General features: G+C 36.5%; 1 protein-coding gene across 3 annotated transcripts in view; it reads left to right on the top strand.

Moving 5' to 3' along the window:
• Positions 1-26,312, top strand: part of STXBP4 (syntaxin binding protein 4) — a 226,608-nt gene that overhangs the window by 77,463 nt on the left and 122,833 nt on the right. For all 3 annotated transcript variants that reach the window (XM_073883697.1, XM_073883698.1, XM_025859411.2), the window contains exon 13: positions 21,028-21,204. In XM_073883697.1, the coding sequence (XP_073739798.1) occupies positions 21,028-21,204 (177 nt within the window). The remainder of the gene's footprint in view (positions 1-21,027; positions 21,205-26,312) is intronic.

Below are 26,312 nucleotides of genomic sequence, written 5' to 3'. Positions count from 1 at the left end.
AAGGCAGTCGCTTAACCAACTGAGCCACCCAGGCACCCCTCACAGAGAAATTTAACAAAAATTTTAGCAATCCCAAAACTACATTAAGTGTCCTCTGAAAGATAAAAAAAAAATGAAAGAAAATTACCAAATTCTTTTTTTTTTTTTTGAAGCTAGTGTAACATTGGTACCTAAACCTGATAAAAACAGCACACAAAAAAAGAAAATGCAATTAGACTAGAACAACAACTAGGGGCATATGAATTAGAAAAAATAAATAAAACCATCTGCTTGCAGATGACATAATAGTAATCCAGAAAACTGTAGACAATCAGTGATAAAACTAACTCAGTGAGGGGCGCCTGGGTGGCTCAGTTGTTAAGCGTCTGCCTTCAGCTCAGGTCATGGTCCCAGGGTCCTGGGATCAAGCTTCTCATAATAAGAGAAATACCAGTTAAATCTACACTAAGATACGACGTCCATCTTCTAGTAGTGATAGAGGGAAACACTGGCGGAAGACATCTTCCAACAGAAAACAACTTTTCAAAACCTGGACGTTGTGTGGTAGGCAACTACCAAAGGGATTGGAGAATGAACATAATCAGACAGACTGCTCCTCCTGGCTGTAAGCCTGGAGCTAACATAGTCTGACACTTGTGGAAACGGACCACACTTAGAGTCACTTGATATTCTAAAAGGTTCACAGACAATTCCCTGGAGGAAAGATGCTTGTTACAATACATGGGGGTAAAATAAGGGAATATTTGAGGAAAAAAGTGAATCTCAACCCCTACCTCATGTCATACTCAAAAACGAACTGTGAATGGATTGTAGGTCTAAACATAGGAACAAAAACTTTTATGACCTTGGGTTAAGCAAAGTTATTAAACTGTAACCTAAAATTAGTAAATTTTATTATATTGAAATTTACTATAGATAAATTCTACCTCAACAAAGGTTTGTCTGATTGTTTTGTTTTTTTTTAAGAAAAATCAGACCAATACCATTTCTCACCCATCACATTAGCAAAAATTCAAAAGCTTGACAGTATTCTGTTGGTGAGGGTGTTTCAAAGCAGTCATTCTCATTGGGAATGCAAAATGAAGAAGAACTGGTAGTTTTAACAAATCTACATATCATTTACCCTTCTACCTGACAATCTCACATCTAGGAATTCACCCTGGAGATATACCTCTAATAATATTAAAATACATATGCACAGTATTACAATATTATTTATAATTAGAAAATATTGAAAACTACCTTAATCTCTCTTGAGTAATATGGAGTGATTTCCAGGAGATACTACCAAGTAAAAAAAGCCAAGTTCAAAAGAGTATAAATAGTATGCAGTATTTAATAAACAAGAGCAGTTATAGATCTGTTTATCTTTTATAAAAGACACCAAAGGAAGGATAAACTACACAGTGATGAAAGTGGTTATCTACAATGTGGGTGGACACATGGTGGATAAGATGTAGGAGGGACTGACACCTGTCTGAGAATAACTTTTTATATAATTTTTACTTTGGGGTACATGTTAATATTCAACACATTTAGAAAACATAGAAAAAGCAATAAAGATAAGAGAAAATGAACTTAAAGCTACACACAGACCAAAACAAATGAATCCATTTGTACTTCAAATGAATACCATATCCATGCTAAAGAAAAACAAAAGAAAACCAATTCAAGTAACTTATGAATACAGTATTTGTGTTCAGACTTTGACAGGTTGGGTTGAGTTGGAAAAGAAGTGCAAACAAATCCTGAAAATTTTTTAGTATTTTTTGTTGTCTCAGTGGTATAGGCACAGCAATTCTTTTTTTGTTTTTGTTTTTGTTTTTTTAGAGATTTTATTTATTTATTAGAGAGCACAAGAGGGGTGTCAGAGGGAGAAGCAGACTCTCCCCTGAGCAGGGAGCCCAATGCAGGACTCGATCCTGGGACTACGGGATCATGACCTGAGGTGAAGGCAGACGCTTAACTGAGCCACCCAGGCGCCCACGGGCAAAGTAATTCTGAAACCCATTTTAGATGTAGCATAGGTTTTAGCAAATGTGTTGATTGTCACTGAGAGCCAAAATCTCAATGAAAAAGCATAGATAATACAAAACAGAATGAAGGAAGTCACAAAAGAATCCTGTGGGTTGGACTGCAATTTGGAGGTGTTGCAAAGGCATCACTTCTAAAATATATAGGTATATGTGCATATGAATGTATATGTGCATGAATCTATATGTTTGCATATATGCATATATATATTCATTTCCTGGCTCTGTCAGCTGTAAGAACCAAGAAACAGACAACCTAATAGCAGTGAACACATAGCATATCTAAGTGCCCAGATATCATTCACTACTAAAGGAACCCAGTTTCCTTGAAGACATGACTAATTTAAGCATTGGAGGAGGGTAAATACAAGACAAACTTGGAACATCTCATTTTGCCAGAAAATAAGGAAGTGCTCAAAATGATGGGGTCCTGTCCCAAGGAACAAGCTTGAAAAGGGCTCCTGCTGGTCAAATCTGGAAGAATCTTGAGTACCAAAATAATTAAATACAGTAGTGAATTGCAGACCATTGAAAAAATAGTAATTCGTAAGTCCATACCATTAGTAAATAGATTAATGAGTTAATTAATGGGGAGAAAGGAAAGTTCTTGCTCATTATAGACTGTTGTGTGCAGAGAGCCTGCCAGATTTGGGAAATCAGCATTTTGCATCTGTGTTAGTATAGACTGAATCAGGCTGGAGTCATCAGATGCTAAATCTAGGGGGAAATTTTGATGAAGAGCTGAGTATTTACATATTTACATGATTTTAAAGTAGTTCGCTATAAACTGCTTATTAATTGCTAGGGGAAAATAATAATTACACAGTAGTGAAATAAGACAACACCTTGACTGGTGCTAAAAATTGATAGTACCAATGAAGAACAGATGGAGAATGTGACTCCACATGTGAAACCTTGAAAAGGACACATCACCTACGTAGTATTCTGGCTGAAAATGTGTAACCGGAATCTAGCCATGAGGAAGCATTAGACCCAAGATCAGAGATAGTTTAATTTTTTGTAAGTTTTTTTTTTTTTTTTTGACAGAGTGCAAGCAGGGGGAGCAGCAGAGGGAGAGGGTTCCCCCTGAGCCCCACTGAGCAGGAACCCGACGTGGGGCTCAGTCCCAGGACTCTGGGATCATGACCTGAACCGAAGGCAGATGCTTAACCAACTGAGCCACCCAGGCGCCCCTTAATTTTTTTTAAAGGGGTGTGTGTGTGAGAGAGAGACAGAGAAGGAGCACAAGAGAAAGAAGGGTTGTATTCTTCAAAAATATCAATGTCATTAAAAAAAGAAGAAAGGCAATAAAAGATCCCAGATTAAAAAGAGCCTAAACAGGGAAAGTAAATACAAGACCTGACCATAGTAGACCAGATCCTGCACTGAAATGGGAAAAATGTTCTAAGGGATATTATTGGGTCAAGTGACAAAACTGGAATGCAGATGGTAGGTTAGGTAAAAGAATCAGTGTTAAATTTCCTAAGTTTGACAACTATACTGTGGTTATGTGAGAATATACTTAGGAAATACTGAAGTTTTTAGGGGTGAAGAGCCATGATGTATGTAACTTACCCTCAAAAGGTTAAGAAAAAAACTGATGCGTGTATATGTGTGCATGTGCTTATGTATATACATCTGTACGCATGTGTGCACGTGTGTGTGTGTGTTTATATGTGAGAGAGATTGAGAATATGCAGAATCTCAGCAATAGCAACCTCTAAATATCAACAGCTTACAAGAGTACTTTATTTCTCATTCACGAACATGTTAGCGAAAGGATGAATCTGGTGAACTAGGTAAATCTGGGTGGAGAGTATGAGGATGTACTTTGTACTATTCCTAATTCTTGCAACTCTTGGGTACATTTGAAGTTATTTCCAAATAAAAAATATTCAAAGTCGTCTATTTTTTCATCAATTTTCAGACTCATTAAGTATTTTTGTACTGTGGTTGGTATGCTTTTTAGTTATTTTAATTCTGTATCTTTAATACCGGCATCAGTTTATGTGGCCAGACCTTTTTACATTGTACTGTTTCTTTGCATCCTGAAAAATTTTTTACATTTAGAACAAATTAGAAGGTGGGGTTTTTTCCTACATTTAATTAAAATTTTCTTTTCTCCTAAATGCTTAGAGCTTAAAAGCTTTAGAATATCAAGCATGTTTGACAAAATAATTACATTAAGGATTGGTTAAAAAATGAATCTAAAGAAAAATTAAGTTTTGCTTTTTTTTTTTCCCTTGCACTACCTATTTCTTCCACTTGAGGCCCTCCTGTATTTATTTCTCTGAATGGATTAGTTTCTATTAGGGAAGGTCAGGCCTTCAGGAATAAATTATCGAAGACAAATCTGTATCAGAACTTAATATTTCATAGGAAAGAACAGGACATTGATAAAAAATAAACAGGAAAAGGAATCTTATATGAAGAATGGTAAATTAGCATGAGGAGTAATGTAGGCAATAATGGGCTTTGGAGTTAGACCACACAGGTTTATCTGGATCCTGCCTCCTTTGCTCTTGATCTTGGGCAAGCTACTTCATCTCTTCAAGCCTCAGTTTTGTCATTTCTAAAATGAGTTTGATAATTCTGACAAAACTGTCAGAAGTATTAAGATAAATAGTATAAATGTGTACAGCTCATAGTAAGCATGCAACAAATATAAACTACCATGGTCATTATTATAAATAATAGAAAAAGAAATACTGGGTGCTGAAAAAAGATGTGGGAATGATTTGTTTTAACCATTTGATTTAGAGGAGGATAATCTAATTCTGGCTGCAGGGATAATGAGACTTTTTATAGAGAGGGTAACACCCAGGTGCCCCAAGAATATCAATACTTAAGAATATTAACAGTAGGTTGGGAAGTAACTGAAGATCAGAGAAGAGACTTTTGTAATAGTGTAGACCAGCACTGTGCAATAGAGATATAATGAAAGCCTCCTGTGTATTGTTAATTTTCTAGTAGTACATTTTTAAAACAGTAAAAAGAAATAAGTGAAATTTTAAAAAAAGAAGTAAGTGAAATTATTTTAAATATATTTTATTTAGTGTAATATATCTAAAATATGGTTGAAGATGCAATAATATTAAAAATTTATTAAAGAGATATTTTTACATTCTTTTTTCATACTGTATCTTTGAAGTCACTTAGAGCGTATCTTATTTTGTACACTAAATTTTCATTGGAAATACTGGGTCTGTGTTTAGATTTAATAAGATTTGCTATTGAAAAAAATAGATTCGTGTACCCAAATGTTCCAAACATACTTAAAAATTTTCTGCTAACTGCATACCAAAATCTTTTTCTTTTAATATTTGCATCCACAAGGATAAAACTTTAATGTTTTTCTAGAAGACTTCATCTTTCAAGCAAAACCATTTCCAAAAGTACATCTTTTCAAATTAAGTATATCACTAATTGTTAATACCATTAATAACAAATACAAAGGAGTATTGTATACATTGAAAGCAACTCTAAATTTCAGTATCAACTTAGCATACTTCAAATTTTTCTTAGTTTTTGTAACTAATTTATGTAACTATCAATAATTAAAACCTGCATATTGATTTTTGGTAGAAAAATGTGTAAAATCATTGTTATTGGTGTATATTATTAAAAGTTTTAATGTCAGTATAAATTCTTACACTTGTTCAGCTTCGCAAATAAAGTTTCCCTTTTCTTGGAGCTTTAAATTTAGCTCATTCATGTGCAGTGTGATAATTTTTTTGTCTTTGATTATTGAATATTAGGCAAGCATTCCTTCTGTGTTGTTTTGTTTTTTTTAAAGATTTTATTTATTTACTTGACAGAGAGGGACACAGCCAGAGAGGGAACACAACCAGGGGGAGTGGGAAAGGGAGAAGCAGGCTTCCCGCTGAGCAGGGAGCCCAATGCAGGGCTTGATCCCAGGACCCCAGGATCATGACCTGAGCTGAAGGCAGACGCCCAACGACTGAACCACCCAGGCACCCCAAGCATTCCTTCTGTTTTAAGAAAATTTTGATTTGAAGTTAAAAGTGTGGTAAATCTTTGTAAAACTCTTCCACAACTCAGCCAAGGAGCATTGGCAAAGAACACAGGATCATTAAATTCATTGTCTTCTAAACTTAGTGAAGAGTCCTAGAATTTGTACATATATACTACACAATATTAACAACTGTATCCATGACATTTTTTGCACACTCAGCTTCAAAAAACTTTGCACAGATATTTTCCACATGTGTTGTACAGTGGAATGAAGGAAAAAAGAAAACAGTCTCTTGTTTGAAAATGTCAATAAATTTGAATTTTTGATCAAACATAGTTGGAGCACCATCCATAATGATAAACAATTTTATTCATTATGCAGCTGAAACTCTTCTTTGAAAGGTGTTAAAGTTAAAAATATCTAGACCACAAGCTTGATGTTTTAGGCTGCAAATTGACAACTTTTTTTGTCTTAAATTTGTTAAGTCCTTTAAGATAATACATGCATGACGCTTGAATTGGGTAGTGTCTCCTGAAGAAAGGTACTTGTAGTTTTCCAAATTTTGAATCAATGGATCACTGATATTGTTAGAAAGTTCTTGTATTCTATAGGCATTTGTTTTGTGACTTAATTGAAGATCTTCCATTTTTGGTAAAAATATCTCTTCTAGTCTTTTATCATAAATGAAATTACCATCTTGATCTAAAAATGGTTTACTCTTTTGTGCAACAATCCAAGCCATTTTATAGCTGGCCAAAGTTACAAATGTTCAACATTTACTTCTTTTTTTTTTTAAGATTTTATTTATTTTTGACAGAGAGAGAGTGTGTACATGCAGGGGAAGCAGCAAGCAGAGGGAGAGGGAGGAGTAGGCTCCCACAGGGAGCCCACTGTGAGGCTCGATCCCAGGACCCTGGGATCATGACATGAGCTGAAGGCAGACGCTTAACTGTCCGAGCCACCCAGGCGCCCCTCAACATTTACTTCTGATTTCAGGTGACTGATTTTGTTGGTTTTGTTTGACTATTAAGAGAAAACTTCTTAATAGATTCACCATGTAGGTGCAAAAATGTCTCTTAATATTGTTCACTTTTTATATATTTAAAAATTTTCATCACAACAAACAGCTTTATAGATTGCAGTTGCATGTATGATGAAATTTGCAACATACTTTCTTCTAGTCTCTATTGTCCTGATTATATTACTAGTTAATTCTCTCTATTTTGCACCAGAAATATATCTTTGTTTTAAATATAAAATTTTTTCCATATCTGCTTTTTTTTTTAAGATTTTTTTTTATTTATTCATTCGAGACACAGAGATACAGAGAGACAGAGAGAATGAGAGAGAGCATGAGCAGGGCGAGAGGCAGAGGGAGAGGGAGAAGCAGGCTTCCCGCTGAGCCAGGAGCCTGATGCGGGGCTCGATCCCGGGACCCCAGGATCATGACCTGAGCCGAAGGCAGACGTTCAACCATCTGAGCCACCCACGCGCCCCCATATCTGCTTTTTTAAATAGAAAAAAAATTATATTCTAATAAAAATAAGCATTTCAATTTAAATACAAATTATGATTTACATTAAGTATTACTGTAACTCATGTTGCATAAAATATTCAGATAAGCACACTATTACATTGTTGCATTAAAAAATTTGAATTAATTCATTGATAGTAACCAGATCAGTTTATGTATACTACTCAAATGATTTACAGGCCTATCGAACACTACAGTTCAACAGTAATATCTTAAATGATGCAGCGATTAAAGTGAAACAGAGTTCTATCAAAACAATAAAGTTTTGTATAATAGAAAAATATTTTATACTTAATTTTTTTAATTTAAGTGCAAACTAAAATTAAATTTAAAATTCAATTGACTAGCTATATTTCAAGTGCTCAGTAGCCACATATAGCTGGTGGCTACCACAGTGGACAGTGCAAATCTAGAACTCTACGTTCTTGCTACTCAAAATGTGGTTCAGGACCAGCAGTGTCATTAACACCTGGAACTCAGAAATGCAGAGTCTCAACATGCTACCACAAACCTACTGAATCAGAATCCGTATCTAACAAGTCCTCGTGATTTGTGTGCATTTGAAAATTTGAGGAGCACTCGTCCAGATAATAAGTAGTGGAGGGTTTCATCCAGTAGTATCAATGGAAATACACCAACAAGTTCTGTGTGAAAGATGTCATGAGGGTAAAGTCAACCAGACTTAACAATGATAGAATGTACAGTAATAGAGCAGTCAAGGCTTTATAATTTAGTGATTGAGAGACTGTGATGATTCATGCTATAATGAATTCATAGTATTCATAATGTTATTTAATGTATATTTTCCAGCTTAGCAAAAATAATTTAAAATATATGTATGTGTTTGTATATATAAACACATGCATACGTACTGGCACAAGAATTCATTTCAGAAATGCACACTTGCAATAAAAAATATACTACCCAAAATCAGCCCTGAAACTCTTCATTATTTAAATATATTGACCATGAATACCATTCAGCTTCTCTTATGTATATAGAATATTATTCCGTTTAAGATTTCAGTGATACAGATGAATTGTTAATGAAAGAGTTCCTATGCATTGTTGAGAATGCTAAAATTCTAACTTCTCAAGAATTAGTTTCTCTTTTCACAATTAGCAAAAGAATCTTTAAAAATTACAAAAAGAGAATGTATATAACTCTTCTCTTAAAAGCTTTTAAAAACCAGAATGAGTTATATGAAATTTGGCAGTTTCTTACCCTTTTTTTGGTATCCTTTTGAAGGTTTTTTTTTTTTTTTTGAACTGTGGAGAAGATGTTATAGCTCCCTTATTTATTTATTTTTAAGATTTTATTTATTTATTTGACAGAAACAGAGAGAGAGGGAACACAAGCAGGGGAAGTGGGAGAGGGAGAAGCAGGCTTCCCACTGAGTAGGGAGCCCAATGCGGGGCTTGATCCCAGGACCCCAGGATCATGACCCAAGCAGAAGGCAGATGCCTAACAACTGAGCCACCCAGGTGCCCCTTTTTGAAGGTCTTAATATGAAGTCAGCTCAGAACTAATAATTACACCACATAAATCCTTTAAATACATAGGTAGCCTGATTATTAAAACACGACTAGATTGATTTTCAATTTGTTTTATAATGATGGTTACCAGTTGCTTCCAAAGGGAGAAGAGAATACAATTTTATATCCTTTGTTCACTCACTTATAAACTTTTAATTGAATTATTGTGAGACAGTGGCCTGATCCTAAAAACAGAATAATCTCCCCCTTTTGAAGGTCCATTAGCTATTATAAATTATGGAAATTAATTTACCTTTATTTAGTGTAGTGGCCCAAAAAGAGAGCAGTGAAGAATTGAAAGGGGGGGGGGAAGGAAGGGAGAGGGCGGAAGAAATGAATCCAAAGGAAAGGACACACTATGCAGAAATCCTTTCCCACTGGAAGGATCAAGTACCTTGTTTTTTTCAACCAGGGCTGGCGACTAGAATACTTAACTGTTCTGTGAGGAATTGGCTGCACTCTTCTCTAAAATCTCAGTATTTTTTTATGAGTTTTTATGCCTTACAAAATAACCCCACCTTGCTGTTGAAAATCGCGAGTCACAATTTCCCATGAAATTAGACTTCTCGTTATTTTTTCTTCAAGTTCTAACACCTTTTAACAGGCATGGGCCGTTCTTCTAACAACTTCCTTTGATCAACAACTTTCTAAGATGTCCTCCCACACGGACATTGTCTCAGGTTCCTTTCAGCAGTGTTTTATGACCTAAGGCAGCAGCGACCTGGTGAACAGTCCAAAGCCAAAGTATTCGGCTTGTCTGAACGAGCCTTTGCCCTAAGGAAACCATGGGAAATTGCTCATTTGGCAGCTACTTTAGGTTCAGAGAAGCCCAGTTGCAGTCGGCCTCACCTGTGCGAAGGTTGGGTTGAATGCTTGACAAGAGCATGAAACCCTGAGGCAGAAACGTAAGGTGAAATCAGCCCAGGAGTCTCTGTGGACAGTTGAGGTTGAACATGAACTTAGTCACAGCTGGTGCGGCTGGCATGCGAGCTGTCTTGGTTGATGGATGAAGCAACAAAGGAAACCAACAACAGATTAAATATATCTCTAAAGGGAACAACAATACCATGCAATTACTAAAGAGGTATTCATGTTTTCACACTTTTAGAGATGGTGTTCCTTTGTGCATTTATTAAAGAAACAGTAAAGCCTCTAACGTTCAGAAGTGGTATCAGTTCCCACACCCTTTTTATTTTTTCTGGTGATCTGAACTTTTTATAGTATTTCAGTATAGCCCTAGTAGATATTCTAAGATGCTGTCTCATCTTTAGAAAGGAAAAGAAGAAAACTACATCTATTTGATGTGTCAGTCTTTTCTGTTCTAAAAGGGTACTATAGTAAAATATTCCTATGTTTCCATTTCAGATGGTCACTTGTGACCTCAAAATGTCAACTTTGTTTTCTGTTAAAAACCCTCTTTACAAGCATCCCTCATGCTACTCTTTTATAGCCACAGCCACCTCCTTCTGTCCTCCCTCCGCTAACGCCTTGCAACCAGTAATCTGTTCTCTATCTCTATAATTTTGTCATTTCAAGAATGTTATGTAAATGTGATCGTACAGTATGTCACTTTTGGGCATTGGCTCTTTTCACTCAGCATAATTCCCTTGAAACACATCCAGCTTGTTGCATGTATCTATAGGTTTTTCTTTTTTATTGCCAAGTGCTTATAAAACTGGTAAAATCTAATTATGTTTGGTGGATTGCATCAATGAAGTTTCCTGATTGTGATATTCTGTTATGGTCTGCAAATTATAACCATTGGAGGAGGCTTATTGAAGAATACAGGGAACCTCTCTGTATTATTTCTTACAACTGTGTGTAATCTACAATTATCTTTAAATGATTTTCTTAAAGCCCAAAAAAAGCATTTTTAAGAAAAGAAATTATAAAGCTCTTATAATGATAGACAGCAATCTGAATGGAGAAACTTATTTAAAAAAAAAACTTGGTCGAATTTATTTTTAAATGTTAATTCCCTTTTTGTGAATCAAAATATGACCCATGTATTTTCCAACATTAGACTTTGCCCAAGAAACTGCCTAAGTTAAAGACAGCTTGCTTGGAAAAGGAACACAAGAACAGCCCAGTTGGCATCCCTGTTTGCCCAGACACCAGCCATCTCCAGCAATCCACTGGACATGAATATGGCATTCTGATCAAGCATTGGCAAACAAAGATGTCTATTTCAGAATCCCCACTCCCAAATAGTTTTCTTTTTAATGTAGAAAAGGTGTTACCATTTTAAGAAAATCTGAGCAAAATTTTATTATCCTGTTGATACTACAGAACCCATTTGAATGGTGTCAGATCAATTAGAATCACAGAATTTTCCAAGTTAGAGGAATTTGGAAGGGAAGTGATCTTATTCTCCACAGAAACCTTCCAGTTCATTTGATGACAGTATTTTCTGTAGTTGTTTGGCTTACTTAGAACTGATGTTGGGGTTCTGGGTTCCCTGCTGTGAGCCACTTATTTTCTGGCTGCTCAGTGTTCAATTCAGCAGTCTGTCATCAATCGTTTGACACATCCCTGGTAGCAACTTATAGAGGAGACTTAGTAAAGGAGTCTAGGAAACATTTATTAAATGCTCTTTTCTGTGGATGCACTGGGAAAGCTAGATGTACTCTTTGCGAAGAACTCTCATTCCAGTGAGAAGTAAAACAGAGCAAAACCATCACTTCCTAGAAAGCGCTGCAGAATAGGTGCCCTCTAGCTGGTGAGTTGTCAAAGGCAACCAAAGTAGGCCTTACTCCCCGCAATTTTTCTATTTAATGTAAAAAAAAAAATAAAAATCTCTAAAATTTCATTAGTTGCTAAGAGAGCACCTTTCAGGGTGTGTTTTAAACATTTATGTAGATGCCAAACATTTTATGTTTCTTGATGTGAGAGCAGTATATTATTAATTTGCTGACAAACTAGTAAATTTTACCCAAGGAGGAAGTAGTGATAAGGCAGTTGACACTATAAAACTCTTATCTTGGCAGTTTCCTATGTGAGAAACACTTTCAGTACTCTTAACTTCAATATGGGACTCTTGACATTGGGTTAAGTGATTTATTCACAAACTATTTTAGAATTAAAAACAGGACTTCTCTAGTCATCCCTAACCCTACATAAATAAATCACCCTATTTGAAAATACTGTACTTTGCTTATTGTCATCCATGTTAGATACCAAGGATTGTCTGTGACCATGAGTTCCAAATCAAATGGTGAATTCCATCACAATTCTTTAATACTGAAGGTAGCCGATTTCCTGTTCTGATGGCTAGTGACGTTCTGCCTCTCCTGACCATATGCCCTTCATGTTCTCTCCTCTTCTTTCTCCTACTGCTTTTGCTTCTGCACTTCTCTTATATTCTTTTTTTTTTAAGATTTTATTTATTTATATGACAGAGACATAGAGAGTGAGCACAGATAGGCGGAGCGGGAGGGAGAAGGAGAAGCAGGCTCCCCGCTGACCAGGGAGCCTGATGCGGGTCTGGATCCCAGGACCCTGGGACCCTGACCGGAGCCGAAGGCAGCTGCTTAACTAACTGAGCCACCCAGGCGTCCCATGTGCTTCTCTTATATTCTTAATAATGGTTTTCCCCTTTTCCCAAAAGATCTCCTTACAGTGTAGTTATTAACCCTCTTTCTACCAAATCTGTTGCAAATATGTTCCCGTATATATAAATTGCCTTTCTTTTTCAAAGATTTTTTTTTAATACAGGTGTTTTTGTGTTGTCAAATCTTTTTCTTTGTGCTTTCTCCTTTTTAATAATTTTTTAAAGTCCATTCCTTGCCAGATTTCAGATACATATTAACCTAGTTTTTCCACCTCCCCCCCCCCCCCGCCCCCCCTGTGTCAGTCTTTATTTAACCCACTTATGAAATTATTTTGTTTGGTATAAGGTATGAGATGAGGGGCTGTACTTTATACTTTTGTTTTCCCAAATAATTTGTTGTTGCAACTACTCATTGTGTTGTGGTATCTCCATTACCATAGATTAAACTTGCATAATCTAGGGTCTGTTTGGCACTCTCTGATGTTTCAGTTGCTTTGTCAATAAATATTTACTGGGTGAATGAGTGTTTTATCTAATTCTTCTTTGCCAGTACCAACTATTGTGTAGCTTTATTTGTGCCTTAAATCTTTGAGCCATGTCCCAGCCTGTTTCTTTCTTTCTTGTTATTACTGTTGTTTTTCAAAATTTGCACACCAGTTCTCAGATTTCTTTTTCTTCCAAATGAAGTTAAGAATATATATATTTTTTAAATATTTTATTTATTTGACAAAGAGAGATAGCAAGAGCAGGAACACAAGCAGGGGGAGTAGGAGAGGGAGAAGCAGGCTTTCCACCGAGCAGGGAGCCCGATGTGGGGCTCGATGTGGGGCTCGATCCCAGGACCCTGGGATCATGACCTGAGCCGAAGGCAGATGCTTAACAACTGAGCCACCCAGGCGCCCCTGAAGTTAGGAATATTATTATCTTACTATCTAGATTAGAACTTAGAACTCTTGATCAAGTTCCTACAAAACAAGAAAAAAATTGGTAAAATTGTGATTCCAATTGAATTAAAACTCTTAAAAGTTAAATTGGAAGGAATATATTTCTGTTTGAAGCCATCTCTCTTAAACCCCAAACAAGCCTCAGATAAATTCTAGATGTTTAATTGCTGGAAAGTAGCCTTTGAGTTGTAACAAGTTTCACTGAGCAGAGTTTACCTTCTGATCAGGAAAGGAAATTTCCAATAGTGTAAATGTTTCCTTTAGTACCTTTGTAATTAGAATTGGAGAAGTAGGAAAATGGTTTTTTTCTTTTACGTCAACCTTCACTAAACCAGTGAAATGCATGTTTAGGGTTAAATACATTTAACTGGATTTTAACTAATTAATATTTATATTGTAAACAAGTTGCATGGTAAAATTTGTCAGATAGGTGTACTTGTGTGTCTGTCTTTGATTAGGGATTTCTGTTTATAGACAGAGATTGAAAATTGTTTCTTTGGTTTTCTTTGATGTTCAGAGTCAGAGCTCAATTTTGCACCTTTTGGAGAATGAGGCAGGTGCAGGTAGAGAAGCTGACAGCTCTTGGGAGGGTTAATTAGAGCTAATTATAATTTGATTGACCTGCTTTTCCTCCAGAAAGCTTAACCAAATCTTCCTTTGCAAAATGAGGGTTTTGCTTTTTCAGACAAACTGAAGAAAATCTTTATTTCTTGGATTTACAAATGTCTGTCATTTTACACACTTTACAAAGAAGTGTCACCACATAATTCGTAGAAGCAGGGATATGAGTGGGGTGGGAAAGGACCATCACGATTATATAGTCCTTGAGAGCATATATTATATTAGCTTGTGATGAAAAACTGTACTTTTTAGGGAAATGTAAACTAGTGTGCATAATTTTTAAATCTATGTAATGAAAAACCAAGAAATACAATTGTCAAACATAATGAAGTGTAACTGTCCCTCATCCCACAGTTTTGATATAACCTCATTTGCTTAATAAATACTATGAAAGGAAAAAAATAGATACTATGAAAGGATTTTTAAATTGATATATAAAGAGAATATAATGAAATGATTTGCTTTTTGTTAAGTCATTTTCACAGCATGATTTATGGTTGTTATTATAATTATTCAAGTGAAATATAGTTCTACTAATAGTCTCATAAAATTGAAGCGTTTTATGAAGAATTTTTCTGTGAAAGCTTCTACCTAATAAAATTCTCTAAGGCAGTTATTATATATGCAAAACAAAGTTGTCATTTTTACCGTCAGCCCAGTTATATCTCATCTTTATGGTAAGTGGAGCACTTGTTCATATTACATGGTGTTTTACTGTCAGCTTGTGTTCTAATTTGGGCAGTCAAGACTCTGGCTTTAGAAAGTTAGGCAGTAAAATACTAAATATTTTAATGACAGTTCAAGATAGCAGCAGGAGATACTAAGCATGTGATTAATTAGACAGCAGATATTATAAAAGATAAAAGGAGGGAAATACCATTGTAAGCTGAAGTGGTCTGGCTGCCCAGAGAAGGTAAAATCTGAAGTAGATTTTGAATGATAGGCAAGAACCGAATGAAGAAAAAAGAGGAAAAGTGTATACATAGTGGAAGGAACAATGTGCTGAAAAGCATCTTGAAGGCAGGAGAGTTCAGTGTAAGGAAATTTGGTAAGTCATGTAATTGGATATGGTAATCATGTAAGAAGGTGCTAAAGCTGGAAAGATAGATTTGGAACCAGTAGTGGAAAGCCTCGAAGTATGGATATTGAGGATGTATTTTATCATACTACCTAAGGTTATCTTAGGTTGGCTACCTGAGCAGTATTTTGGGAAAATTAATCCTTCAGAAGCATGCAGAATACATGAGAGTGAAGAACACAGTAGGCAGGGTGATCATCTATGTGATTCTCATAGTACTTAACGATGAGGTGATGAGAACGTGAATCAGTAAAGTGGTGACAAGAACACAGATTAAGGAATAGCTGCAAATACATCATAAAAAAAGACTTCACAGTGCTTAATAACTGGTTAGGTATGAAGGTGGGATGGTGGGCTGGATGTATGCACGGAGGAGGAGTAAGGAAAGAGAAAGGAGAAAGGACATATCAGAGGCCCATAGAAAGTTCCATGAATTCATTTTCTCCCCCAAGTGCATCATGCTTACAGAATGAATTGTAGATCCATTTGTGAATACCTGCAAATTACTTTGAGATCATCCATGGGGATAAATAGTATACATGTTTTAATAAATCTGGTATACAAGTTAAGGAACCTATATATAACTTGCTTTTAAACAGTTTTCCTTCAACAGCCTTCTTCCTGCAATAACCCTTAATCTTTTTCACAAGCTGTAGTGGGACTAAGACCAACAAGAGTTCTCCAATAAGTGAATGTTGGAAGCTGATAAGAGAAGTATTCTTTCAGGCTTGGTAGCATAAGTTACATTATACCAAGACATATATCTCTTTGGAGTCCCTTTTTTTCTCCTGTTGGCCATTGACATTTTGAAAGATTTACTGATTAGCTTAAAAATTACAGAATTTCAAAGGTTACTAATATGGATGTGCTAGTCTAATTACAAATGTGCAACTGCTGTTAATGCTTTTTCCTTCTACTTTAGGGAGCCGTTATGACTCGTAACTAGAGAAGAAAAGGTTTTACATAATTGTTGCTAACATTAGAAAGACCTGTGCACATTATGTTATTATGTTCCCAAACAACTTCTCTAAAGTTCAATAACTGGTATTACTAATTGATTGCCTCAGGAAAGCCCTTAATAAATTGTCTAGTCTAGCTCTCTAATCGCACAGGTGATTATGTATATCTTTCAAAAGTAGTAAAGAGGAACTGTACCAAGAACTGTAGTTGTTTCTTTAACCTTCCTGTGAGAGTTGTTTTGAGGTTATAAAGTAGGTGTTGTTATTTCCCATTATACAACTGAACAAACTGAGTTTCTTAGAGAATTAGAGAATTACACAGCCAGGAAAGAAAAAAAAAAATCACAGATCAAAGATTCTGACTTAGGTATAGCTCATTCTAACACTCATGTTTTCTCTTCTTTATCATGTTCCTTGTGGAGAAGAAGTACTATATGTGGAAAAAAACACAGCACATTGTCTTTTGTCTGAGCTTATACTGCCCTTTGTGTGAGTTGATAATACCCTTTGTCTCCTTCATCAAAGGAGAATTTGGTGTGATCTTTCCTGAAGATTCACTGTGAAATTGTAAGGTGGAAAATCCTCATTTTACAATGGGACAGTATGAGTTGGAAGTATTTCCTCAGTGTCACCAAAAAAAAACCAAGTTCGAGATTTGACTTCATAATTCAAGATTCCCTTCCAGTCTCTGTGCTCATACTGCTCAGTATTAAAAAGCATAATGCTCACGTTGATTTTTCTGATTGCTATTGCATCTTGGTTTCTCTTTTATTTTCTAACTTTCTAAACTGAATTCATCTGTACCTAATACAAAGTAATGCAGTGAACTGGCTGCAGCATTTACCCCAGTGGGATTTCGGGCTCATGTGAGGTACTCAGAAAATTCTGGCTCAGTTGTTACTGACATAGGAGGCTTTACAGTTATTTATTAGAAGATGACCCGGGAGGAAAAGAAAAAAATGGATTTATGTGATCCTGCATTGCTAAATACAGCACGCTGCTGCCATCTCTTTTACTGCTTCCTCTAAAAGTCATCATTTCAATGCACTAATCTTCTAAACAGCCATTCAGTGGGAATTGGGCTAGAACTTTGCTGAGGGGTCACATTTACCAACCTGACAGTTATACATTGACAAAAGAAATAGCATGAATTTATTCAGCATCAAAACCTCTGCATCCTTTACCACCCAACCGCATTTCACACTGTATTACCATCAGTGAACTATCATGGCTATATAAATTCCATCCAGATTCTTCGTTTAATTAACTAGCATTCTTTGAACAAAAATAAAAGTGCTGTTTTTATAGAGGAATAAAAGCTGCATGAAGTGAGCGTGAAGGAGACAAATCATCAAATTAGTTATTATTTATCGCAGCTATAGAGAATTCTCTGCCCTTCCTCTTTCTCTTCAGCGGCAATATATTTTTTTCTAGCCTGAGTGAATGGAAAATGGGGAACGGTGTAGCAGCCTCGAAGATATTTTAGTGTATTTTCATGGCCGCATCCTAAGCTCGTGTGGGTTTGGGCACTGATGATACTGTCATCTACGAGTGATTTTTTTTTTTTAATCATTTTCTGTAGTTGGAGAGACAGTATGGTGTCGTAGCCAAGTGAGCATGAACTTTGGGATTATACTGCCTGGGTTCAAATCCTAGGCCAGCCACTTTTTGGTCTGTGATTCTGAGCAAGTTACTTGACCTTTCTGTGCTTCAGTTTTCCACCTATTAAATGAGTATAAGAATAGACATGCTTCACACGGCAGTGTGTGGATTAACTGAGCTGGTCCCTGTAAAGCATTTGAAGTGGTGCCAGCAACCATTTCCCTCCTGTATGCACAGCCGCGGTCTGACATGAAGTTGAGCAAGCTGTGACACACTCATGACACGGTCACCTGGCCTGAACCAACTGATGTGGCTTGGTAAATGTTCTTCTATTTCCCCAGGTATTTCTTTCTAACAGTACCCTTTGATGAGAAGACCACTGGTTTTAAAGATAAGGAAATCAAGTTCCTTGGGTTTTTGTTGGTGGTGGTGTTGTTTTTATCTGAGTATAGTGGGCATGCAATGTTACCTTAGTTTCAGGTGTACAGCCCAGCGATTCAACAGCTACAGTTAGGCTGTGCTCACCACAAGTGTAGTTAGTGTGTGTCACCAGGCAACACTGTTGTGATGCCATTGATTCTATTCCCCTGGGCTGTGCCTTTTGTTCCTGGGGCTGAAATCAAGCCCTTTGAATCAGAGGTGTAGGAGGCCATTGGTTGGCCACATCTCTCCATCCTGAACCCTCCTGTTAGATTTAGCTTTCCACAGCACTCTGTTCTCACGTCAATTTCTGCTCAAAAGGCCTGAAGATTTACCTATACAAGCCCTTTTGCCTGTCATGCCATTTCTACCAAAGCCTGGCTCTTTCCCTGTCTCTCCTCAGCTTTTCTTTTATCCATTGTTCTCCCAGGAAGCACTGACTCCAGTCAAAATTGATCTAATGCATTTCTCAAATGTACCACATTCCTTCTTGTCTTCTCTTCCGTTGTTCACATTGTTCTTTCTGTCTGTCATGCGCTACTCTGTTCTTCCACTTATCTAAGGCATACTTAATGTTCTGAATGGAGCCAGCGAAGGGAAGGTATCTTTTATCCTATAATATGATTATGTAGATGCACTAGCTGCTAAGTAAATGTTGTGAATGATGATGAAGTCTTCCGTTAGCTGCACTTTCCAACTGTATTTAGAATCTAACCACTTGACACCATCTCCAACACTCTCACCCTTGTTCACACCACACAGTTTGTATGCCTGTCCCCTTCTCCCTGCTCCACACTTGCCCACCCCCTGCAGTTTACTCTCAACCCAACAGCAAGAGTAATCCACTTATAAATTTAAGTCAGATAATAATCATTTCTCTGCTCCAAGCCCTCCAGTAATGTCCCATCTCACCCTGAGTAAAACCAGTTTTTATGATGGCCTTCAAAGCCTCTTAAGATCTGCCACTCCACCCCAACCTGATCCCTGCCCTTACTCTTCATTTCCCACTACTCCCTTCTTCCTATCCCTTACCACTGTCTACTTAATGCCACACAGGCTTCCTTGCTGTTCTTTAAAGATGCAAGGAACAGTTCCATCTCAGGACCTTTGCACAAACTGTTCCCTTAGCCCAAAAAGCTCCTTGGGAAATCTTCATGGCTCCATGCTTCCTGCGAGTCTCTGATTAAATATCTTCTCAGGCAGATCTTCACTGATAATCCCTAATTTACTGTCTGTCTCCCCAAACTGTAATGTAAATTCAGGGCAGGGAAGGGCATGAAGGAGGAGTTTTTGTCGATTTTGTTAGGTGCTCTGTCCTCAGTACCTGAAACAGAACCTGACACATAGTAAGTACTTAATAAACATTTATTGAATGTATGAATGAAAAATTGACCCTTAAAAATATGTCCATATTCCTAACTCTCCATTTCAAATGCATTTAGACTCAAACAAAAGCAAGCGTCCTATAATAGCTCCAAGAAAATTAAAACAGCCATAGTTGAATATTAGCCATGGCAATTGGAGCAGAAAGTTCCATTGTAGAAAAAAAGATTTCTGCATCAAGTAAAGAGAAAGAAGTGGTTTACAGTATAATAACTGCCATGCTAAATTATATCGGTATCCTTAGGGGATTGTGGTTGACCTATCACCAAAGCACATTTTGAAGGAACAAGGGATTTTGGTCACCCCATCCTCTTCCTAAGCTAGAGAGTGTAGCTAGCATATAGTTTTATTTGTTTTGTCATTTAGTAGCAGAGTAAAATGGTGAAAAGAGCATTCATGTTGGAGTTCGGCAGACCTGGGTTTAAACTTTTTTACTGCTATGTGTCCTTGGACAGGATATGTAACCTCTCCGAGCCTCTGTTTAATTATGTATAAAATGGTTTTTAATAATGACTCTCTCTTGATGTTGTTCTAAAGGTTAAATGAGAGAGGACACATGAATCATCTAAGATATAACATGTTTAATAAATGTGAGCATTGCACCCTATAGAAATAGCTAGATATTTTGCTACTGAATTCCACCTTTTGGCTTTTTTTGGGGGTGCGTGCAAAATGGTGGGGTTTTTTTAAAGCACGGGGATAGAGGGGCGCCTGGCTGGCTCAGTCGTTAAAGCACGGGGATAGGACCCATGGGCAGAAAGAGCTGCTGCCCCGGGGTTGTGAGGAATGGCCAATTATATACTTGGGAGTTGGGGGAGGTAAGGAAAAGGGAGGTTTCAAAAGGATTTTCATGTGTTAAGACTCACAGGATACCAGAGGCCTTGCCATTGTAAATCAAAAGGGGGATGTAACAGACTCATGTCTAGAAATAAGCTTTGGATCCTAGGCTTGGACCACAAGGAAGTCCACAACACTGCAAATCTCTCAGCTGTATTTGAAGCTGCAAGAATCTTCCTAGAACATGAGCCCTACCACCTACCTGAGTTCCGTGGAGGTCTACTCTTTCTATCTTTTGAAACTGTTCTTCTGTTCTCCATTTCCAACTCCCTTTTGCTTCCCTTATTTCCAAAATGTTATGCTAGGTGTGTGAAGTTGGAGATTCCATACTGAAAATTATCCAAGAAATCGACAGAGGAAAAGTAAGATCAGGCGTTTGCTCTGCATAATAACGTGACTACTAAGTTTTAAATTGAGATGTGAGGGGCACATGTCTATTGATTAAGTTTGGGAATTATAACTTCCAGAGGAAGGAAAAGATTTTGTTTCAACTGTTTTGCCGAACTGTTTTTTAACATGGCTTTTTTTCAACGGCCTGAATTTTGAAATCCTCAGGAAGCCAAAGCTGTGGTTGAAGAAACCAGAGCCCTGCGAAGTCGAATCCACCTGGCTGAGGCTGCACAGCGCCAGGCACATGGAATGGAAATGGACTATGAAGAAGTGATCCATCTGTTAGAGGCCGAGATCACAGATCTAAAGGCTCAGCTTGCTGATTATTCCGACCAAAATAAAGTAAGCAAAACCATCCTCTCTTTTAGTTACCATGGTTTCCTTGCCGTTGTCATGTATCCTGTTTTCATTTCCTTTTCATCTGCACTTCTAAACTAGGTCAGTGTTTGTCTTCTATTATTCAATGATAGGATGATGTGTCGTGATGGGATGGGGGGGTAGGTCATGCGAAGGTTGTGAGCCTCCCTTTATCCACATAGCTTGGGGATGGAAAAGCATGTGCCCCATATTTATTTGGGTCATTGGTCAACATTGTACAGCTCAGGCATTAAGTCCTGGAACTATTTAACATTTAATTGATTACATTGGTTTTCTCCTTTTGTTCCTAAACTTGCTAATTTGCCTGGTGGGGATGAGAGGAGGAGAGTCTAGGGATGGGTTTTGCTCTTTGATTAGAACACTCAAGGAAGTGTGAATGTTAAATAATTTTTGCCCAGGGCCCAAGGTAGTTAATAGAAAGAAACTGAGTTTGAATTTAATAGGTTCTAATTTCAATGGCAAAAGACCAAATGCTGTTCAGAAGGCAATGTGATCTTTTTTATGTGAAATTTTTTAGTTTGTGATTTTTTTTATAACATAATACATACTATATTCATTGAAAGGTCTTCAAAAACTATAATAGACATATACATTTTTATTTCACTGAGGTAGAAAATTAAGTAAATTGAAATACATATTTTATAACTTTTAACGAGTTCACTTAGAATAGGTATTTATGTCTCTAATCCAGTCAACTTTCAAGAAAACATAAAGCAAATTTGAACACTTTATGTCTCTTTATATAAGTATAAAACAGTTAAATACCTTAAATACAACAGATGGAAATGAAACCAGTTTTAGAAAAGCAAAATACAGAAGAAAATCTGAAATTTTCTTTGGTCAGCTCTTAAGAATCACTAACATTTCTCACATCTGCCCATTTAAACCAATTCCAAAAGAAAGCTGATATTCTTGTCACCCTTTGATAATATACAGGCCAAGGGAAAATTGTATTACTTGAAAAGGCAGCAATACTTAAAAATATTACATATTTTTATCTACATTTATTTTTGGCCCAGTATTTACATTCTGAAATCAGAGATATATGCTTATTTCATGTGAGTAACTTTAACATGATTCTGAAAATAATGGGAATTATCAAAATATCAAAAGTACTGTTTCCTTTGCTGTGCAAAACTTTTTATCTTGATGAAGTCCCAAAAGTTCAGTTTTGCTTTTGTTTCCTTGCCTTTGGAAACATGTCCTGAAAAAAAGTTGCTGCAATGTTGGGATGAGTACTGAGTATTATATGCAACTAATGAATAGATGAAACACTAAAAATAAATAAATAAATAAAATGAAATTAATGAAATTCCAAAAAAAATAAATTAAAAAAATTTTTAAAGTACTGTTTTATAAACTCTATGTACTTTTGGAGGGATAATCAACAGTCTTTAAAAATACTTTCTAAGTAATATTCAGAGTTCTCATGAATTTATTCTTTTTTTTTTTTTTGTAAAGCATAGTTTATTTGCAATTCTCTGTCCCAGCTCCTAGCTGAGACACATTTTTGTCCTAAGTTGTCTGGCAATATAATTAATTCAGTTTTTCTCTTTTTTAGCATAATGGTGTCTCATGCCATTCCTCCTAATAAGATTCTAAGCTAAGCCCTTATCCTGTCTCTGAAAAAGCAATCTTTTGTTTGTTTTCTTTTCTTTTTTTTTTTAAGATTTTTATTTATTTATTTGACGACAGAGAGAGACACAACAAGAGAGGGAACACAAGCAGGGGGAGTGGGAGAAGGAGAAGCAGGCTTCCCGCTGAGTGGGGAGCCTGACACAGGGCTTGATCCCAGGACCCTGGGATCACAACCTGAGCCAAAGACAAACGCTTAACGACTGAGCCACCCAGGCGCCCTGTTTTGGTTTTTTTTTTTTTTCAAGATTTTATTTATTTCTTTGTCAGAGAGAGAGAGAGAGCACAAGCTGGGGGAGCAGCGGGGCAGAAGGAGAAGCAGGGTCCCCGCTGAGCAAGGAGACCAATGTGGGACTTGATCCCAGGACCCTGGGATCACAACCCAAGCCAAAGGCAGACACTTGACTGACGGAGCCACCCAGGCATCTCTGTTTGTTTATTTTCTAAAGAAAAAATATTAGACGAGAGCATCTCAACATTTCCCAAACTTAATGCCAGTGGAGAAAGAAAAGGAAACTTTTTTTTCAGTTATTTGAGATTGCTTCAAGAGACATTGATGAAGATATTAGAGAACTCAGATTCAAATATTCATTTTTAAGACACAGATTCTTTTTCTAACAATGTTTTTATTTTTCACTAAGTTTTCCCTTATCTCATCTCTATACTTACTTACCTTTTTTATTTTTGTTTTTTCTGTTTACCCCCAGCTTAGGAAATAAAACATTACCAACACCTTTGAAGATCCAGTGTCCCTCCCCAGTTGCATTCCCCTCCCTCACGCTCAGAAGTAACCACTTTCCTAGATTTAGTATTAATCATTTTCTTGATAATTTTACCACATATCTTTATATCTCTTAAAAATAAATATTGCTGGGGCACCTGGGTGGCTCAGTCGTTAAGCGTCTGCCTTCGGCTCAGGTCATGATCCCAGCGTCCTGGGATCAAGCCCCGCATCGGGCTCCCTGCTCAGCGGGAAGCCTGCTTCTCCCTCTCCCACTCCCCCTGCTTGTGTTCCCTCTCTCACTGTCTCTCTCTGTCAAATAAATAAATAAAATCTTTAAAAAAAAATAAAAATAAATATTGTTGAATCTTGCCTGTTTATCAACTTTATATAAATAGAAATGTCCTGCATGTATTCTTCCTACTTGCTTTTTTCACTGAACCTTTTATTTTTGCAATTCATCTATTTGAAATTTATAGCCAGTTCATGTATTTTCATCGCTCTTTTGTACTCCCTTAAATGGATATACTACAGTATATTTGCCCATCCTTTGATGAACAGTCCAATTGTTTCTGTTTTCTTTATTATGAACGATGTTGCTAAAAAACACTTTTGTACATGTATCATGCTCTGCATGCATAACAGTTTGTCTTGGGTTCATATCTTAGGGTGGAACTGCTAGACTGAACGATGATCAATCAATTTTACTAGGTAATGCCTAATTGTTTTTGAAAGTTTTTGAACCAATTTTTACTCCCACCAGTAGTGAATGAGAGATACTATTCACCCCACACCCTTGCTGACACTGTTTTCGTTTACTTTTAATTTATATAAATCTGGTAGGTGTGATAAGTAAATCTCATTGGGTTTCATTTGGATTTCATTTGGTTTTTCCCTGACTTGGAGCCATTGGTGTGCTGGGACCAGCAGGCACTGGCTCACAATGGGGGATTGTGTGCATCTCTTCTTAACTGCATATTCAGCGACATCAGGTTGGTAGCTTCAATCAGACATGGTGGAGTTATTTACACCCCCAAGTGCTATAAACCAGGGTACCTCTGGCCCAGATAGCCAGTTGCGCATATATTTATGTACTTGTTAGGCATTTGTGTTTCTTTGTGAAATGCCTCTTCGTTACTCCAACCATTTTTTCCATTGGGTTATTCTTTTCATATTGATATTAGGGATTGTACGTATGTTCCAGTTGCTAACCCTATATTCAGTTATATGTTATTGAAGTCTTTTCTGAAATTTATGGCTTGCTTTTCACCCAATGGTAAAATAAACATTGATTTTCATATAGTCGAACTTACCAGTCCTTTCCCTCATGTGTCTTTTTAGAAGGTCTTCCATTCCCAAAGATCTTTGATATTTGCCTCTGAAAGTTTTAAAGTTTTGGAGGTGCCTGGGGTGGCTCAGTTGGTTAACTGTCTGTCTTCAGCTCAGGTCATGATGTCAGGGTCCCAGGGTTGAGCCCTGTGTTTAGCACCCTGCTCAGTGGGGAGTCTCCTCCCTCTGCCCCTCCCCTTGACTCCTGCATATGCTCTCTCTGTCTCTCTCTCAAATAATAAACAAAATCTTTAAAAAAATAGAAATTGTAAAGTTTTGATCCTTCTGTCATTGGTTTTGTGGTGTTATGTGAGGGTGGGGATCCATATTATTATTTCTTTATTCTAAGTGAATGACCAACTATCCCAGCACTATTTATTCAAAAGTCTCTTCTTTCCTAATTGATCTACAAATCAGCTCTGTCATAAATCAAGATTGCATGTGTGTCTATCTTCCTGAGGGCCCTCTATTCTCTTTCATTGGTCTATTTGTATATTCATGCCAATAATATATCTTACTGTATCTTTTACAATAAGTCTTGATATCTGATCACCCTGCCTAGTTCTTTTTCTTAGAAGTATGTTGGCTGCATGACCCTTTGATCTCTTATATATATTTTAGACTTGGCTTATAAATTCAACCAAAAGGGAAAAAAAAACTATTGGAATTTTTACTGAAAATGCATTAAATATATAGATTAATTGGGGAAAAATTTACATATTTATGATTGAGTCTTTATTAATAAACACCAGTGAGGCACAGAAAGGTTAATTGCATCGTGACCAGAGAATCTAGTCTATAGCATGATAATTCTAAAATTTGTTGATGGCTGCTTTACGGTTTACTGTATGGCTAGTGTTTGCACATGTTCAAAGTGAGCTTGAAAAAAATTCTGCAGTTTTTTGATGTATCATTTTCTATAATCTACTAGATCAGGGTCATTAATTGTGGAGTTCAGTTCTTCTTTAATCATCTTAATTTCCTTGTCAGAGGAATGCATTAAAATCTCCCATTTTTTTTAATTTATATATTTTGAAGTAATATTTTTAGCAGCATACAAGCTTAGAATTACATTATCATCCTTTATGGAATGTTGTGACTTTTCAATTTAGCAATCTTCTTTTCCCCCTAATATTTATTTTTGATTGATATTAAAATAGTTACAACAGCTTTCTTCTGGTATTTACCTGTGTGTGTTTTCCTTTCTTTTACTTTTAACTCTTCAGTGTCCTTATGTTTTAATTGTATATGTGGTAAACAACATATAACTGAATCTTTTCCTTATCTTACTAATTTTTTATCTTTAATTGGAAAGATCTTTCCATTTATACTTTTTTATTTGCTAATGCTCTTGGCTTCATTTACACCCTTTTAATTTATGCATCTT

This window comes from Callorhinus ursinus, unplaced genomic scaffold (genome assembly GCF_003265705.2).
Source record: "Callorhinus ursinus isolate GAN/ISIS: 27379988/994484 unplaced genomic scaffold, GSC_fseal_2.0 scaffold52, whole genome shotgun sequence".
Classification (NCBI taxonomy): domain Eukaryota; kingdom Metazoa; phylum Chordata; class Mammalia; order Carnivora; family Otariidae; genus Callorhinus; species Callorhinus ursinus.
The sequence above is the reverse complement of the archived record's forward strand: the minus strand, read 5'-3'. Positions and strand labels throughout refer to the sequence as shown.